The 19513-nt window shown below is 46.2% G+C and overlaps 1 protein-coding gene across 2 annotated transcripts in view; it reads right to left on the minus strand.

The window, feature by feature from the left end:
- Positions 1–243: 243 nt before the first annotated feature.
- The window catches only part of AATF (apoptosis antagonizing transcription factor), a 40323-nt gene continuing 21053 nt past the window's right edge, over positions 244–19513 (minus strand). The window contains exons 9-12 of one of the 2 annotated variants that reach the window (XM_015880776.3): positions 14837–14904; positions 13399–13479; positions 10412–10483; positions 244–1116 (exon numbers count right to left, since the gene is read on the minus strand). In XM_015880776.3, coding sequence (XP_015736262.1) covers positions 1053–1116; positions 10412–10483; positions 13399–13479; positions 14837–14904 — 285 coding nt within the window. In that variant the 3' untranslated portion in view covers positions 244–1052. The remainder of the gene's footprint in view (positions 1117–10411; positions 10484–13398; positions 13480–14836; positions 14905–19513) is intronic. The other variant, XM_085521984.1, reaches the window with a different exon arrangement.

Below are 19513 nucleotides of genomic sequence, written 5' to 3' on the forward strand. Positions count from 1 at the left end.
TGGGTGGGTGCCAAGGCCACCGACCTGCCTTAGTGCTGAGCTCCAGCTGCATGGCCCCAGCCCAGCTGTGTCCCACACCACCATCATTACAGGCACCAACCAACACCCTGCTGCAAAGTTCCAGCTGCTCTGTGCACACTGTGCAGTGTGACACCACAACCTCTGGATAAGATCTGTTCGTTGGTGGGCACAAGAGAGGCCGGAGCTGCTGGTGCCATTTCCAAACCCATCAAACCTGGACAATCCGTTTACAAAGTGTTTTAATTAAACCCCACAAAACAAAGACAGGGCAGTTCCTGTGGTCACAAGCAATGGCCATCTTGTTATACACACATACACACGCATTATTTATGCAAGATAACCTCGGTTTCAGATTGATCACAGCAGGCAGAATCAAAGAATCATGGATTCCCCTTGTGGGGGTTTCATTTCCAAACTGTGGCCTTTGGCTGCAGAATCCCCACAAACCCTGTGTGATGCCCCCTGGCAGCTCTGCATTAGGGCTGTTATCTTTCAGAAGTGTGTCACAGTGACGGCGAAGACAAGAGGGCTCAGTCACCATCAGCAGAAATAATTAAGCGCACACAATCAATGCTGCACTGACAGATTCACCAGCGTGTTCCAATTGAAGAGGTACCCCCAGATGTGTCCCCACACTGTGCCCACCACAAGCTGGGTATTGTTTGTGGCTGCAAAGAGGCTGTTCAGAAACCGGAATGTGAATTGGGAGCTGGGGCTGCTGCAATGGAGAGCACCTTTTCTCTGTCTTAAGGCCAGGTTAATTATGTAAATGACATTTAAATCCTCTCGACTCGGTGGATATCGAGTCACCCCACCCAGATCTGCAGCCAACCAACGCAACAGCACGAGTCAGAAAGATAACAAGAAAATACAATAAAAATCCCACCCACCTCCAAAGTACAAATCTCCGAGGGTTTAACAGGAGTGCAGTGACAGCATGTCCTGCACAATGCTTGGCCTGTGCTGAGCAGGCCGGGAAGCTAAAGGTGTATGGGGCAGATCCTGCAGGTGCAGATGGCATCGGGATGCTGCTAACCACGTCCAGAGTCTTCAGAACGTGCCATTCTTCCAAACAGCGAACGGTAAAGCTCCGTCCTGGGGAGAGAAGCAAAGAGGGAGACGTTATACCCTGGGATAAAGCCCATCTATAATTAAAAAGGCATTCAACGATCTTTGTTAATAAACACAAGCAAAAGGCAGAACTTGCATGAGACTGATGGTAGGTTTACTGTACGTCTGCCCTTTACAGATAGGGCCTTCAAGTAAGAAAACATGACGGAGTGTTTTAATGGGACGTTTTGAGAGTGCAGAGCCAAAAGGAGAATTCAAGCACAGCCCACGTAGGGCTGTCATTTCATTTTCTTGCATTTTCTTGGACTTGATGATACTTGAAAAACATCAAACACGGCCCAGCAACCAGATTCCAATGAACACCACGTGCGCAGCTGCTGAGATCACAGGAACAAGCTTCCCTTTAAAGGAAATGAGCCAGTTGCATTCAGTTGTGGGACAGGCAAGCAGAGCTCCTTGCTCCTTGGGAATGAACCCATGAGGCTTCAAAGGACGAAGCTCAGTGACGGCACCAAGGCAGCTCACACACACAGACTCCCTCCTTCCATGCTTTGCTGAGGGACAGCAGCACTGCCCCTGTGCCCCCAGCACAATGCTAAACCCGAAGTGGAACAGTCCAGGTAACCACACAACACAGGCAGACAGCCCAGCAGGGATGCAAAACCAGAGCACCCCTCCAATCTGAAACAGAACCAACACTTTACCCAGACAGAAACACCATAATAACAAAACCTTCTTCCTTTCCCCCCTCCTCCCACCATCCAGGCTGCCCTTCTTCCACAGCATCTCCCCCCTCAGCAGGATTTAACCATGCAGAGAGTAAAACTCATCAATCCTCCAGGTTTAACCTTGTCTCTGTTTCAATTCACCAGGGTAAAGTGTGGATTTTAATACTTTCAGCCCCCTTAAGGCTACATGGAAAACGTACCCGGATTTTGGCTAAAAAACATCCCATTTCTCTCCTCCACCCACGTCTATTAACCGTCAGACTGGAGCCACTGAGTTGAGACAACCCAGCCCAGCCCAGCACGAGGCTGCTGCCTTGGGACAAGGGAAGGTGACTTTAGCACAAAGGGGCAGCGGCGCTAACGATGTGCTGAGGAATAACCTATGCTGAGTAATTAACAGCACTTACACCTCAGGTGGAGTGCGGAGGAAGCAGGTCGATACAGGGGTCTTCCTTGAATTAAAATTTAACTTACCCTTTATTGCAACCTACAAAAGCAAGTAATGAGCACTAACATTTTTATTTCTTTTAAACCGTCATTTAGGCTGCAGAGGGGATAATTACCTATTTCCACTGTAGTGAGGTTTTATCACCCTTAGTGAGGCATTTTCTAATTTAATATTTTTACTGTATTATCATAAAACCCGTTTCTGGAAAGAAAAAAAAGGAAGGATCAGGAACCACAGAGCCACGTGCCATAAAACATGTGTGGGTGCCATAAAACACGTGTGGGTGCAGCACTGGCTCCACCTGGGCATCTTCCCAGCTCAGCCCCTCTTCCATCAGACACAAAGGGGAAAACAAAGGCATCCCCACGCACAGCACACAGCAGTCAACAGTGGGCTGCTCTGTGTGATTACATTTGTGCCATTTCCTTCCCTTAACAAGGAAAACCAGTTCAGCACGCTGGTGGAAGAACAAAATTAAGGAGAAAAAATAATCCCGTTTCTGGTGGGTTGGTTTTTTTCCCCCCTTTCTTTTCTGAGCACTATTAATATGGCGCTGCCACATGAGTCACTGCTGCACTGCTTCTATAGAAACACTCTCCATATAAAAACACATCCCTGCGCCTTCTCCCATCCACCTTTTCCTTCTTCTCCTCTTCCAGGATTGAAAAAAAATAAGATAATTCAGAAGATGCCCCAAGCAGTACTGAAATAACTACAACCACCCCATTGCTCGCAACATCCTCCTCTGGGAACAATGCATTTTTAATTCACAAAAACCAGGGGAAGATGCAGCATGAACAGCCCTGAAGAAACGGAGGATGAAAAGCACACACCTGATGAACGCAGAAGGCTGCCTGTCATTTGCTCAGGAGGTTTTCCATCTGTACCCTAAGAAATCCTTTGTCCACCAGTAGGAAATTCAGGTTACTGGGTGCCAAACAAGCACAGCAGGAACAAGGATGGTAAAATAAGCTGGAGCTCTTTCTTTCTCACTTTCTGGTCCAAATTGTTACTCAAAATCAGCATATGATGTATGGGATGTGGCTCTGCTTTCACACACCTAACACGCATCTCCCACTCTGATGCTTCCGCAGTGATAATTCTATGATGATGGGGAGCAAAGCGAGCAGCAGCCATCATCAGAGCAGAACTCAAATACAAGGAGTCTTCAAAAGACAGGGGCCTCAAACATGGTGCAAAGCACAGCTGTGTGCTTGCAATGCTGTGGGGCTGAAGGACAGGTTGGCCTGGGATATGATGGCAGACCCATGTTGATGGCAGCTCTATGAGATGACAGCAGGCCCACATTGACGGCAGCTCCACAACACGATGACTGCTACACGTTGATGGCAGCTCCATGTCATTGGCAGCCCCGTGATGTGCCAAACATCCCACGCCGATGGCAGCCCCATGACATGATGACCATCCCATGCCAATGGCAGACCTGCAAGGCAATGGCAGCCCCACGAGGTGATGGCAGCCCCACGAGATGGCACTCTCTCTCTCTCTCTCTCTCTCTCTTACCTCCCAGCGCCCAACATCACAGCACACAACTGTGGCTATAAATTACACAGCAGACGGCTCTCATCGCCGTGCCCAGCGCTTGAAGGAGATTCAGAAAGGTCTGCTGCTATTCCCTCTCGCTCAGGCAGGTCAGGATTGGGTCCTTCAAGTCCGTGCAAATGCTTTTAAGCCCCACGGCTTTAAATTATGAGAGGTGACATGTGACCTCTGGTTTGTCTCATGAGACCAGGCACAAGATTTATAATATTTCAGGATGCTGGATTCTGCCCTAAACAAAGGGACTGTGCACACTGTGCGAGGCTGGGGATTGGGAAGTGACAGGCGGATGGCCAGGCTGCTTCTCAGGGAACCTCCTGGCCTTCACAATGATCATCTGTCACCAGTGCTGACCACCCTGCCTTGAATCCAGCACTTGGCCCCTTCTCCAGCCTCACATGTGACAGAACCAGCATCTGCAGTTCACAGTTTCATATGAGCTTTTACAACATGATGCATAAAAGATGCAGAAGTGGCAGGAGAAGCAGCAAAAGATGGCGAGGTTCAGACAGCTCCGCACGCTCTGCTGCCACGTTTCCTAGCAGCTTTAATTTCCCCATGAAATTCATAAAATGTTGCCTTCTCGGTCCCTGTTTAAGATGGGTATTTGAGCAGAGCAGGCACCGTAACGCTGCGCGTACCCCACACGGAGGGACCATTCTTTGTGTACCTTAACATCCCATATTCCTAGGATGATTTCCCTCTTTCACAGCTTGACTGTTTTATAACAGATTTGATGCAGGAGAAGACAAATTGTCTCACAAAGGAAGGGCGACAAATCATCCTGCAGCTCTTAACAGGTTATTTTTTTTCCCCTTTAAAAAGGAAATTTCCATAACAGAACTGTCTGTCTTCTTACAGGGGATGTCAAACATCAGGCTCTGGGATACAATGATTTCAGCCCATTGGCACAAGTTGGGGTCACTGATGCCACTTCACTACTGCCAGCCTCAAAACATACAACAACTCCTGCCTCAAACAGCAGCCCTTCCAACCACTGCGCTCCAAGGCCATCCAGGGCACACAACAGCATCGACATGGGTCGACTTCTAATGCCAAGCCAAAGGCTATGGGGTAAAAATGCACCAAACAAACGATACACAAAACATCACTCTCTGGGGACGGCCCTCGACATCAGTGCTCCTCCCTTTGTTTCACAGAACAAAGCAGGTGCAAACCTGGACTGATGCCCTTCCAGGCTGTGTACAAACCTGGAAGGATTCTTCTCATGGGCTCTTGCTGGTGTTTGCGCCACGCAGCTGCAGTTGTTCCAGAAAGAAGAGCTTTCCTTGCTGGCAGGGACTTCTGTCGTGATGAACTGTGCTGGATTGACAATCTCAGAGCCCAAATTCCCCCACTAATCTTGTCTCGTGGTGTTTTAATACCCGCAGCACAAAGTGAGCTACGTGAACGGCTGATATCTCACCAACTTTTTTTTTGCTTTACTTTTCTTACGTTACAATCTCATGTCACATAAGTAAATTAATCTTTTAATACCGGGATTTCCTACGACGTACCCCCTTCTGCTTGCTGTAAGACACACTGCGGCAGAGCAACAGCACTAAGTCCAAAAGTGAGAAAGCTGCCTGGGAATGCACGCAACGTCCTGGCTGAATCCAAGGGAAGAGCTCTAATCCACAGCTCACTGGCAGCGGGATAAGCCGTGCCTTTGCTCTGCTCCCTATCAGGCACAGCTTGCTTGCACTAAAGCAGCCAAAAGTAGAGCAGGCCGGCTGCTCTCGTACCAAACAGGGACACACAGCCAGAACCTGAAGCTCCTACAAGCAGGGACACAATGACCACGTAACTTCTGCCAGGCAAAGAGGTTATCTCATGGTGGATGATCAATTCTGTCCAAAAGCCGCAACCCATTGGCTAACTGGTGGCAATCGTGCTGCTGGGCAGCCTGAGAAGGGCACAGCAACACTCCCCTGCTGCTGGAGGAGCAGCTGTGCCTCACACCATGGGCCAGCACTGCTTGCTTTGACGCAGACCCACTGTGGCCTTCTCCTTCTTGGTTACTGCACTCATCAGGAAGAAGCATCCGCTCAGGTGAGATGGGGCCCACACCAAAGCTGCCCCTTACCCCCACCTTCAGCCAGCACTGAACTTCAGCTTGCACTGTGAATGCATCTCTTTTGTCCTGCCTGCCTCTCCTGCAGGAAGGCCTCCCCTCGCCTCCCGTTCCTGCACCAGTGCCATCTTTAATGATGATGTATGGGTGTCCTTTTCCTCAGCGGTGCTGTGGGGAGGGGGGTCAAACGTGTGACACCACCAGCATGTGTATCAACAGCAAATTATAAACCGTGTCAATCCAAGTTAATGCAAAGCTGTAATCCTCTTTAACAAGAGATCAAATCAGTGCCATGAGTTATGTTCATTCTGTAATCTGATAAGAAATAGAGTGAGCCTCTAATAAAAGAGTAATGAGAGCCCTTAATGATGCTGTTAAAAGGTAGCGCCAGTTAAAATATTGCTGTTGTTCCAGCTGATTAGATCACTGTTGCATATTTGCACAATCTTGTTTTACCTGTCAGAATAACCTGAGCCGTCTCGGGAGATAAAGGCGCGTGGACCAAACATCTGTGTCCTCAGAGAATGTCTCTCTCACAAGTTTCCCCATCCTCCAGAGGTGAAATGATGAGGACGTTCCTCAAACAAGAGCAGTGATTTGATATTGGACCTCCTTCCAGACTGTCCACATTCAGTCTCTGCTGCACACACGCACGTACAGCGCAGAGATCTAGAGGTCTATGTATCAAAGCTGACAGAGAGATATAACACCTCCAGAATCCACTCACATCCTCCCAGGAGCACAGACCTCACCTGACCTCACAACCAGGCTGGCTGGAGGATCCATTCCTGCAGATATGAAAATTCACTCACTTGGCTATTGACCTGCACACCTTTACTGGGAATCTCGAGGCTCAGTCTGTCATTTCCCGTGCCTCTTTTCCCAGGGTATAAAACAGAGAAGATGGGCAGCTCACCGGCTCCATTGGTGTCAAAGGATGGACCCCAGGTCAAGAAGACAGGAAAAGCACATCAAGGGAAGCCCCAGAGGTGACACCCACACGATGCTACTCTCAAGCCCAGGAAAATCACAAACTGACAGAGATCAACCCCGACCTATTCCTGGATAGTTCCATCCTGAGCCCACCACTCTCCTCCAACCACTGCAGGGCACTCACATTGAAGCTTTTGCCTTCAGCTTCCTTGTCACAGGGCAGGCCCATTTACATAGCAATGACCTTGGACCGATTAGGAGAACCTTGGCCCAAGAGTACTATAAATGTATTTAAGTCTATAAACATATACCCCAAGATAACCATAAAAATCACTTTCCAGTGTATGTTTTAAAATACTACCAGAGAGGGGTTAAAACAGAGGAGGGCTCGAGGCCACCAGTGTCCCACACATTACAACATAATATATGTGAGCACAAGGTTAAACAGCCATGCCCATGCGTAGGGTGCATGAAAAACTGGCAAGTGGAAGATTAATTGCCTGCACGAATGCTATTATTCCAACCAGCAGCAAGAATAAGAAAGAACGTGGCAGTGATGTTGACAAAGGCAGCATTATACCTGTATGTTTCTTTCCTTAAATTCAGACTGTAAAACAGTTCTGGAGTGACCGTCCATCCCCCTCCCCACACAGCGCTCAGGCGGTTACTCCTCACACACATTTACTCTTTGTTTCCCCACCAGTGTTAAACTTGATGTGCCAGACCCCCAAGAGTCCTGGCTGCCCACACCAACAACATACCAGAACCTTCAGGTGAGCTCCAGCATCACCTGCCATGATTTTAAGGTCTCTCTGCACAGCCAGAATAGCATAACATGTACAGGAGAACCAGGCCCCAGAATTATTCCTAGGTTAATAATGTAAATATACATCAAATGACTGGGCATTAAAGTGCTACAGAGACACAGACAACTCCCTCCTGCTTTCGCCCCAGGGGTGAAGGGGCTGTACCTGGAGAGTGAGGACTTGGCACAGCCCAAGGAGAACCAGAGCCTGAACAGCACTGTGCCCATCCACATCTCCACATCCATATTTATTTAGTGGCACTTTGCAGGTATCTACCTGACACTGTGGCCACTGGTAGAACTTAAGGAGCAATGTTCAGCCAGCTCTATTGCTACTCTTCTTTATGCACAGCTCACTGATACTTTTACATTTCTCACACTGCAACACAGACCACTCTGTGGTTCCGATGAGTATTTACTTTGGGGTCATCTTTGCTTTGGGGTCAACTTTTAAGTGCCTGAGCAAGAAAAAAAAACAGTTGAGAGCACAATCACTGTCAAGCATACATTGCATTTTCAGTACAGTAATTCACACATGGAAACAATAAAATTACCTTCTTCTGTCACAGAAGAAAGGTGTTATCATAACCGCTTCCCTCTCATGTGTACAGGCTTGGCTCCTTCTTATTAATTCACCTGCAGTTTAAAGCGCACGTTGAATTCTTATCCAATGTGGCTGTGTGCTGTTAGAGAGGTATGGTGCCCTGTCTCATCTGAAACAAAAGCTTTGCTGTGCTTAATAAACAGGAAGTGATAATAACACTATTACTAAACCATTGTTTTTATACCTCCTCAATGCAGACCTGCAGGCATCCCCAGCTCACAGTCACAGAAGCACAGAGTCAAACATCCATGGTGACCCACGAGGCCATGAGCAGAACTCGGAGCAGAACTGCCCAGCCTGATGCCTGCACTGCCCTGTCCTACCCATGGTTTGCTGAAAGCCCAATCCTGGCAGAATGAGACACAGCTGCACACACAGTACAGCCCTCAGGCCCACTTGCTGGTGTGCAAACACATCAATTGACAGCTCCGCTCTAGACGGCTAAAGCAGCACCAAGAGATAAGTGACTAAAATGCCATTAACAGAAAGTGTGGCGGGACTCCAAAGCGACTAATAAACTTAATGTAAGGAATAAGTTCCCGCAGTTTGACAATAAGCAGCAGCAGCTGCTGCCACCAAAGAATCTGTAACACATGCAAGCGCTGTAATAACCCCTCCAAGTGCAGAAAAGCCCCAGGAGACGTTCTAGTAAACCAAATGTCAAACACTCTGTCCCTACCACAATGATAACTGTGTCAACACAGCACCACACAGATAGCATCCCATTAGCTCTAATAGCTTCTGAGGGTCAGCCGGACTCCCAGCGGCTTGGGGCAGGCTGCAGGTGCCTGCTGAGGGGTAAAGGGAAGCAGGGTTATGAAGATGGCAGCCAGACGATGTGTAGCGGAGGCCCAAGAAGCCCATTGAGCCGAACGACAGCCCAGCTGTTTGGTGCAGTGCCATTTGCATGCACTTGGAGAATTCTGGCTTGCAGAATTGCCTTTTCTGCGCAACTTCTGGAACACAAGTGAGTGCAGTGGAGTGTGAAGGAGGAAGCAATGTCAGCTCTGGGGACAGCAAACAGGCTGTGATAACCCTTGGATTATTAGGATCAGTATTGATCATTTTTCCCCCCTCCCTCTGTCGCACACACCACACAGGCTGAGCTTTCCCTCATTCTGGGGACAGAGCAGAGGCCTGTGTGCCTGCCCAACCTGCAGGGCAGTGCAGCAGGTACTGGATGCAATTAAAGACAAGCATCCTAAACTCTTCAGGATGAAATAGCACAGGTCTAACCACGCACAGAAAATGCCTCAGTGCCAACACTCTGAACAGCTCTCATCCAGATGTCTCTGAAATATCCCACAAGGCAGCAGTCTAAGAGCAGCAGGTATTCGGTTTCCATTTCCCAAAGTGACAAACGACATTTCTCCCTCACGAAGCACAAACATGTTCCACTACCCAGGGGAAAGGCGTTGCTCGAGCCTCCTATATCCAATCACTGTAAGGGTTACACCAGCCCCCTCCCACAAGAAGCCTACCACCTCCAGACTTAGTTCAAAAACACCATAACTGCACATAAGAACTACGCAGATATACATAGAATAACTACCAAGCAGCTATGTACCAAACCTAACTTGTACCCTTCTTAATACAACTTGTACCTTATATATATATATACCTTATATACTTAATAATACTTGTACCCTTGTTAATAAAACCCTACAGTCTCCTAATAAAACATTTCACTCTTTAAATAGCAACAAACACAAGCAACATTTAGGACTTGTCTGAATCTTGAGAACTATCCCAGCTGCTACCTGAACAAAGAAATACACTTGAACAGGACTTAAAATAGTTGCCACTTCTGTCAAAAGACAAATCCTTTGTAATTTTCAGTCGTACCTGGAGATGTTAAATTACTTAGTTGACAATTTATGGGATAACTCCACAAAACTAAAAGATTCCGAAATCCACACAATTTTCGAGCAGGAATAAAAATGCAGCTACTGAGACTCAGGAAAATTTCTTTTTTGGTGTCCCAGTAATTACAGAGTGAAAGCTCAGGCAGACTGCCTGGACAGATGTGACCAAGACACCCAGGCTATGATGCCAGTGACAAATGGTTAACTGATAAGAAGAAATGGAGAGGGCGACAGACTGAAGAACAGGTCAATATCACGCTGTCATGAAGCCATTTGAGAAACATAATTAATCTGTTACTCACCTGGCATCATCATTCATCGTACAGTGGTCAATAGGTGCCATGAAGCTCACCAGCTTGCTATGGACATGATACCTAAATAGGGCAGGAATAAGCAGGCAGCACATCAGTTAACTACTAATGAGAAGGAAAAGTTGCTGTTTGAATAGAAACATACCAGCCCCTATATAGGAAGTGCTGGTTCTCCTGGTGGCCGATATCTAATGAGTTACTACTTATAGTCAGCAATTTCCCCTCCCTCCCCTTTCTTATTACATGGATAGAAGAATAACCAGATGATACAATGAACTGAATGGATGACTAACAAGGAAATCCTTTTTTCAGCACCGCTAGAAAGAGGACATACAGCATCCATTAATTGAGTGTGAGTACCTAATCAGACTCCCATACAGCCCTGAGAAGGCAGACAGAGAAACAAGAACTCCTGTTTTCAGCCTGCCCTTCTCTTAATCGCCTTCTGGAGTTTGTGCCCAGAGTGCAGGCAGCAGAAGCAGCAGACATTCTCAAGCATCCATCTGCTATCACGTTTTCCATGCTCTTTGGTAGCCAGAGACCTAAAGGATATCAAAATCCTTCTCCCCTAGCAATACCCATAGCTGGAAACTTTTACCTTGAGTGCTCTGAAGTGCAGAACATAAAAAGAGGCAATGAAGGTGGTAAGAAAAAGACCGACCCAAAGAGCAGAAGGGCTATGCCCAAGGTGATGCAGCGCTACACCTGTCTCAGTTTCTGAGCCACCAAAATACTCCTGCCAGCTGCAATGCACCTACAGATACAGGAATCCCCTCCTGCTTTCTGTCCTGAGCGAGGACCTTGCAGTAGCTATTCATGACTTACACTCAAGGACCCTACATACACAATTTAACAGAGTACAGACTAACTCTGAATGAGAACTTGCCTTCAAACCCTCACGTGTAAGCGCAGGATATTCCAAACCAGCAGCTTCTGATGTACACCACCACATCACCTTCCCAGCTCACAAATGCTTTATCCAAGTTGCTGCTATTTTTAGAGCTTGACAAATAGCAGGCAAAAGGATTCACAAGCATTTGCCCAGAATCACCTTCTTTCTCTGTCACCTCTGCTCTCCCTTTTGTTTGCTTATGCGGGAACATTCCCTCGAGGGGATTTTTTTAACTTATAAGAATATTGCAGAATGGCTCTTCAGGCACAGCACACGCTCACCCTCACACAAGGGCCTCTCGGGGAATGGAAGGAGCTGTGCTGATCTAACATGGTATGATCAAATTGGGGAACAGACACAGCAACAACAGGCTGAACTGTGAAACAGCTCGCTCCCATCAACAACTGATTGATTCCCACAGTTCAAAGCTCACAGCCTGTGCAGTGCTGTTGGGACTGAGCAGTTCTGATAAATTCTCTGACACAAGTTTGTTTGCTCAGAACTAATTACTGCCATGTACTCAACAACCAGGACTCTGAAAAGCCTGGTCTAGCAGATACAAGGTACCTAACTACATCCACAGGATCACATCCCATGTTGCAGCAGCAAAGGACCAAGGACTGACAAGAACAAAGGCATGCACACACTGCTCCTCCACAGCCACCAAACGAATGCATCAGCAGAACAGCACAGGGTTGGACACCAGCTTTCCTAATCTCACCCTTTTTGGAACAGCCTCAACTTCCCCACCTACAAAGGGGACAGGTCCTCATGCCAAAGGTCAAACGCTTTTGAAAGCACCTGGAGACGCTCAGACCCTACAGCGAATTAGCATGTTTCTCCTGAACATGCTTTAACATTGAAGGTTTGCAAAAAAGATTGAAAAAAAAGGGAAGAATTGCAGAGATGGATAAAATGCAACGTGTGATACTTTTGCTCCCTGGGATCTCCAAGTCCTCTGTGAAAAGAAATCTAAGAAGCACTACCTCGATCTAAGAGAGAAGGGGGAAAGAGAGAACAGGAATGCTGAAGCACACAGATTGCACACCATGAGAATCCCCCATTATTCCCGGAGGTTTATGAGCCTGACTCAGTTGTGTGATGCTGTCAGTAGTTTTGACTGAATCATGAATATATCCAATTATGCGTGATGCTGACAGAAAAGAATATTGATAGTCAATAATTATAGGCTTTTCAGGCCAACAAAGTAGCTCTTCCCTCTTTTAATAAATTATCTTATGACATCTATCTTAAAAATTGCTATGCCAGGCCTGACCCAGACCGACTCCACTGACTTTCTATCAGATGCCATCTCAGCTCACGATTTATAGTTTACTCACAAAAGGATGGTTAATGTTGCGGATGTTTCAGGATGTGGTGTAGCTTTTCAGCATGCCTCCCTGCCACAAACACCTCCTTCACTACAAATCACGCAGTCATGCTAAACTCAGGGAGACTAATAGACCTGCTCTGCAAAGGGGAAAAAGAAAAAGCAAGCAACTATCTTCTCCAGGCTGCTTTCCCTCTCCACCCTGCAGCAAGGACAATTCTCCTACTGGAAACAGAGAGACAAACCTGCGTTACTGACTGAGGCATCAGAATGTGAAGCTAAAGAAATCTGTGATGTGACTAAAAAATAGAGTTTAGACACCACATTCCAACTGACTGTCAGTGGGAAACAAGCATCTACCTCACCTGGGCTCGTCTACAGGTCTTCCCCTCAAGCTGCTCTCCACATCTGAACCAGCTAAATACATATTGAATAAGAAGTGCTTATTGGCTTTCACCAGAAACTACAACCCCAAATTGCTTCGGGGCATCTGAACACCCCTCCCAGCCGTGTCCTGAGACCAACAAACATTCTTGCTAAGACTGATCTGGGACAACTCTCACAGGTTGCATCCAACCAACCCCTTACCTTAGGCGCAAAGAACATTAAGACACCCCAGAGGAAGTCCCAGGGCACTGTATCTTGCCCTGAAGGGGATGAACAAGTTTGACAATGCAGCCCAGAGCCAACCTACTGTAGTCCAAATTTATTTGGCAAACCCAGAGCTTCAGGCTGCCTGCAGAAGTTGTCACTCACCGGATTTTCCTTCCTTTACTGGCTTTTCTGTCCACTTTCTTCTTTATTTTGCTTCGTAGCTTCTGGATGGCCAGCCACTGTCTGAGGGATGTAAAATCACAGTTACATGACTTTTAAAAACCACAAGGCAAACAAGCATTAAGAACACTGAGGTCTCCCAGTTCTTTTGAGGAGATGAGAAGCTGAAGACAGCAAGTATGAAACCCCAAATGCCCACATTACTGAGTCACTCCAAGAACGTGGCATTTAAACAAGAAGCACTTCCCATTCCAGCCACATCAGGCTCCAAGCTGGGTCCTGCTGGTCCCAATGAGATGATCACTGCTCACTGAGATTTCTCCATCTGCAGGGAAACCCATGGAGGCCACAGGGTTGGCTCTGCTCTTTATTCTTTCATGATTACAGATCATTCTTTATCTCAAGAATCTTTAGGATTAAGACGAAAATCTTTACTAAATACAAATGCTAAAATCTGTAATATATATATATGTGTATATATATATATGTGTGTGTGTGTGTGTGTGTGTGTGTATACATAAATATATATATCTTTAAAAGGTACTGCTCTTTTGTGTCAGCACTGCTTATTAGAGTGACTTCTGTTCCATACAGAACATATAATGGAACAGATGGTCTGACCTGTTCTAAACTGACACCTCAGGTGAAACAGGGTATGCCAACTCCATGAACAGAACTAACACAGTGCAGGAGATGCTCTGAATTTATTTCCCCCCTCAATTCTGCACAGCATATCAAACATTTCTTCCCACCATCTCTGCCTGTTAAACCTGGCAAATCCTGCAAGAAGTCCTACCTATTGCTCCACCTCTTACAAAGCAGAACTACAAAAGAAAGAAAAGCAATCAACACTTTCTGTGAGTGCTGCTTGATTCCCAATAGAATTGAGAAGGAAGGGCTTGAGGTGCCCAACCAGAACACCATCAAGTCAAAGAAAGTTTTCAGCTGGGAAAAACTTCTCCATGTTATAAATATATTCTTTATGAAAACGAGCGTCATCTCACCTGATTTATAAAACGAAAACTCAACATCGGGGAAAAAAATCTAGCAAAATCCAATTACTGCAATCTTAATATAATCTTAATTACTGTAATCTATTTTATTGTAAAGTCAGATAAATGTACAATGTAATCACCACTTAAATGTAATTTTGTCTATATCATGTTAAATTATAGTGAATAGCTTTCCATAGTATTTCAGACGTACACAAAATACGTTTGACATGATGCACTAAAATTTGGGTAGTATTTTACAAGGATAAAAGTTCTTTCACTTCCAAAATTTCACCTAATGAATTTTCTTCCCCTCCCCACACACACTCCCATAGCTCTTCCAGAAGGGAGGATTGGAAGCTCACAAGCAGTTCTGTATTTCAGGGCTGGGGAGGAGCTGGTGATGCTGTAGACAACTTCCTACTCACCTGCCCATGGCGACTTGATCATTGGGGTCCAATGAAGTGGTTTTACGTTCTATCAGTTCTCGAAGGAGCTGGAAGAAAAACAGCAATCCTTTTTAAAAGCACAATAAAGGCAAGTGAATGCAAACTGGTTCAAGAAAACTTTCCCCAAGAAAACTTGAGGAATGTGCTGCCCCAAGTTCCCAGGGGAGACAGCAGTCTCTCACCATGGGGCAGAATGAAGAGATGAGCCTGTATCTCAGGGATCACTACTGTTTGTTGGGCTTTGGGGAGGATAAAAACACCAGGGCTTTCACAGGCTGTTGTGTACACAACTCCTATTGACATGGGGTGGAATGTTGGAAGGTGTGCAGTGAGATTTCTGCCCCAGATGCCTTCACAAAACAGAACTTGAGCGCTGCTCGGCGCTCACACTCTGAGGAACAGAACAGCAATGTAATTTTTACAGCCAGAGCAGGAATGTTCAAGCAGGTTTTTCTATTTCTTCTCATGTCCTGAGGGTTACGTTTTGTCCTGTTCACTTCCTGTGAGCAAAGAATGTTGTGAACAGCTTTTTTTGGATGCTTGACCAGGGCTGCATGTTTATCACCCCTCACTGTAGATGGTACGTGCTGTGCCTACACAGTGACACAGGGAATGGAAACAAACCCTCCGAAACAGAAGGGCACAGATCTCTTCTAGATGTCCACATTTCATGACCCAAACCAGGGCCAGCCCTGGAAACGAGAGAGCCCAGCCAACCCAACAAGAGTGCTAAAGATAGAATGAGTGACGCTTTCCTTCCCCCCCTGTATTTTTGCTAAAGGAGGAGGGTTGAAGCACAATGGTCAATCACAGCTGAGCAACAACCACAGAGCAAAGGGTGCTGCCCACACTGGCACAACTGATGCCCAGAGCTGCCCCTGGGCACTGGGAAACTCACCCAACTCCTGAAGTTCCTGAACACATAAGTACACCACTGGAATGAAGGTGCAAGGCCCCCCAAAAAAAATGCCATCAAAGTAGGCAGCTATCATTTTATGACCCTTATTGTTTTAATTTCTAAACCAGTGACCCTCAGATACCAGAGAACATTTCATTCCTATCCACATTTTCCCCCTGCATTCAAGGCATACATCGGATTCCTCCCCAACCCCCCCAAAAAAGGGGAAAAAAGTTGCAATTCCAGTACAATTAAAACCCTGCCACCGCTTCTTTCTATCTGCTTATTTTTAGAGATTATTACTACAGCAATTACATTCAACAATTCCTGGAACTGGGGTCTCTGGTTTATTATCACTAGAAAACAGCAAGCTATTTCTCTGCCCCGTTTATCTGATTGATTCCCAACATCTTTCTGGCACACAATCTATCAGTTTATCTCTCCCACTTCATCACCGTCACTTCTGGCAGCTAAATACAAGATCCAAATCCAGTGTTACACAGACATACGACACAGTAAACCTATGTAACACTGCCACTCTGTAAACAGCTGCCCTTAAGGCTAAGCAGAAATGGGATCTTGGTTTCTAGTCAATATTCTGTCAAAAGCAAGGTGGGAGGGAGGGTTTTAACAGTGGCAAGAAATGGTGCAGCTATGTTTTAGTGGTTTCTTCCTGCACTGGCAATAGGACATGTTTACTGTCTCCTCTTATCTCGCTCCCTTGGCATTATACACAGAAAAAGTGCTGAGCTGTGCGGGCAGAGGTAAAGCAGTGGAACTCCTCAGAGCTGAGCAGCAAGGCTTTGCAGCAGGACCTGCTCCTCCTGGCGGCCCACCGGCCCCATAGACCTGCAGCTATGCCAGAAGAACAGGGAAGAGCCCTGTGCAGCACTAGGAGATAAGCCCTGCAGGCAGTTCTGCACTCCCCTGACCTCCAGCAGATCAGTTGTTCCGTGGGGCAGACTGTGCCTTGCTGACCTCAGGGCTGATGCTGAACGCTGCACTGAAGGAGTCTCAGCAGCCAGGCTGGGGTGAGGCAGGAAAGACAAAGGTGAGGGGGAATTATAACAGAGCAGGCACAAGAGGGAAACTAGGAAAGAGAAATAAAAGCTGTGCAGCATCCTGCTATATCTAAATAGCGTACGTCTTAAAGCTTACGTTATAAATCATGCTAACAATGGTTACTAAAATAAAAGTGGATGTAGCCAGAGGCTACCGCTGAAAAAGTCAGTCTAGACCTGCCTCGCTGCCTTTGGTCTTTAAGGATTTGATTAGTTTTTCCGCTTTCTAGTTCAGAGTCTTGCATTCAGCCCATGCTCCAGAGCCAGCTAGGGCTCGGGGTATGGAATGAATGATAAACTCATTTACTGAATAACATAACACTGTTTTCAAAGCACAAGACTTAAAACACTTCCAAAGCTGTAATATTTCATTGAGCTTCGAGATTTGGGTTAACGTTTATTAGTCAAAACAGAAAACTCTCATCAGACCCCATATATTCCATTAGGAGTGATATATGGTGTCTCCCGATGTCTAATTATTAACCAGGAAGTGTAGGTAAATCACTATCAGAATTGAGCCCTGATGTGTGAAGACAGTTTGATTTAGGCAATTTCAGCATCAAAAGGCTTTGATTTGAAACACGTCCTTTTTTGCTTTCCATCCTTCACCCTCTTCCCATCTTCCCTGACCTTCAGAAACCCAAACTCGCTCTGCCATGCAAACAAACACAACTGCCCACCTGCACAGCCTGCGGCTCAGCTGACAGCTCCAAGCCATGTGCCTGTATCTACCAGCACCAAAGCCTTTGGTAAAGCTCTCGCTGGAGTCAATGACGTGAACTTTGTAAAGAATTCCCCTCACAAGGACTCCCTTCTCTGCTGGTTAAAGAGAAGCAAGCAGACTGTACAGAATTAGAGGGACTTAGAAATGCCATCAGGGTGTTGTTCAAGGGTAATAGAGATTCATTTCTCATTTCAGAGGTCAATTTGCACTGCAGAGGTTAGGTCTCATTTTCATGCACTATCTATCAGTGTTCCTAGTACTACACTTGCTGACCTTTCTGATGTGCAGACCGAGGACTTGCCAGCCGGAACAAAGAGCTACATACAGCCCAAAGAAGCCTCATGACAAAAGGGACTTTTCTACACCCTCACAGACCACTTTACATTCCTATCTTGCCAAAGTAAGGTATCACAGGGTACAGTTTAGTTTACAAACCTTAGAAATGTAACTGGAACAAGAGAAGGATTTTTTCTCTGATGTTATTGAAGTCTGCAGGAAAGGCTCAGGCCTTTCTGCTATAGCACACCACAGCCATGCACTCCTTGTGCTGCCCCAGCATTGGCCAGGCTGGGCAGTGAAGGGTAGAGAAGTTGAGGACAACGTGTGACGTCCAAGTAAAGAAATAAGAACAGGAACACCAACTGCTTACCCTCCTCAGCGGTGAAAAAGCAAAGTCATTCTGCTCCCCAGCAGAAAGCTGACAACGTGGCCTTTTATCAATGCCATTCCAGTGCTTTCTAATTCATTTCTTTTCTCTCCTTTATTCTTTGGACAGACGTGGTAAATAACATCATTTTTCTCCTTCCTTCTCATACACGTACACTGTGTATGAGAGCATAAATAACGAAGAGGTGGTTTCTATTAAGCACGCATTTTGCACTGCACTCTGCTTGGACACGGAAACAAGACATTCCTTCTCCCCTTTAAGCTGGCACTGTGCAGACACTGAACTCCATTTGGATTCCCAGCAGCACCAGAGTAAATTCACACCACGGCTCAAATTTTGCTCATAAATCCCCATGCAACACTTCAATATCTAACTTCCCATCACCTGTTGATAACATACACACCTAAAGCGCAAGGTGAATCACTGGATGGTCATAAAATCTTGGTTGACATTCAGTTTTGGATAAAACAGCATTGGCTTGTCTATTTTCTGATAACCCATTAAGAGCAGTTTCAAATCAAGCTTTAAAATGTGTTATTAACCATCTATGGGGCCATTTAAAAGATACACGCCTGCGATAAGAGCACTGTATTGCCATTAACCTGTGGGATGGTTCGAGATGTCTCTTATCCACACAAAACTCAGAACGCAACTCATTAAAGTCACAAGACCAGCTGTCCGTATTAATCATTCACCAGTTTTAATTAAGGTGAACCAGCCTGTCAGAAAGTCAGACTTCTCTCTATTCTTCCCCATTACTGACTTGCAATAGTTACTAGATTAGTAATCACTTGTTTATAAGCACTGTCAAATATCTGGGAGAGAATAATACAGCATGCAACTGGGAACTGCTTCAGGCCCACTCCTGGCTGGGATGCAAGGATGTAAAGAGCTTTAAGAAGTTGTGCAGTGCATACAACCCAGAAGAGGAACAAAGCAAGCTACACATGACCAAGGGAGCCAGGAGCTCACCTGTAGTCATTCAGATTAAAGGAGGAATTCTGAATGCAAAGCTAGGAACAAGGAAGCAAGATCTGCTTGCAGCTCTGACGCTGTGTGTGGGTACATGAGATGCCACTCTACAAGGAACAACAAATGAGTCACAGCTCCTCCTGTCAGAGTTTTCAATGACATCAACTCCTACCCCAAGTAATAGCAGGCACAGATAACAAACAAAACAGAGCAAAGCCCAGGAACAAACAGGTCTCTCAGCTGCTGTGCTGCACTGCCATGCAGACTGCATGCAGCACCCCAACAAACCCCAGCACCCCAAGGACAGCTCTCTGCCCCTTCCCACCCCCAGCTC

The sequence above is a fragment of the Coturnix japonica genome, chromosome 22 (genome assembly GCF_054131305.1).
Source record: "Coturnix japonica strain WE chromosome 22, WE-NBRP24, whole genome shotgun sequence".
In the NCBI taxonomy this organism is placed as follows: domain Eukaryota; kingdom Metazoa; phylum Chordata; class Aves; order Galliformes; family Phasianidae; genus Coturnix; species Coturnix japonica.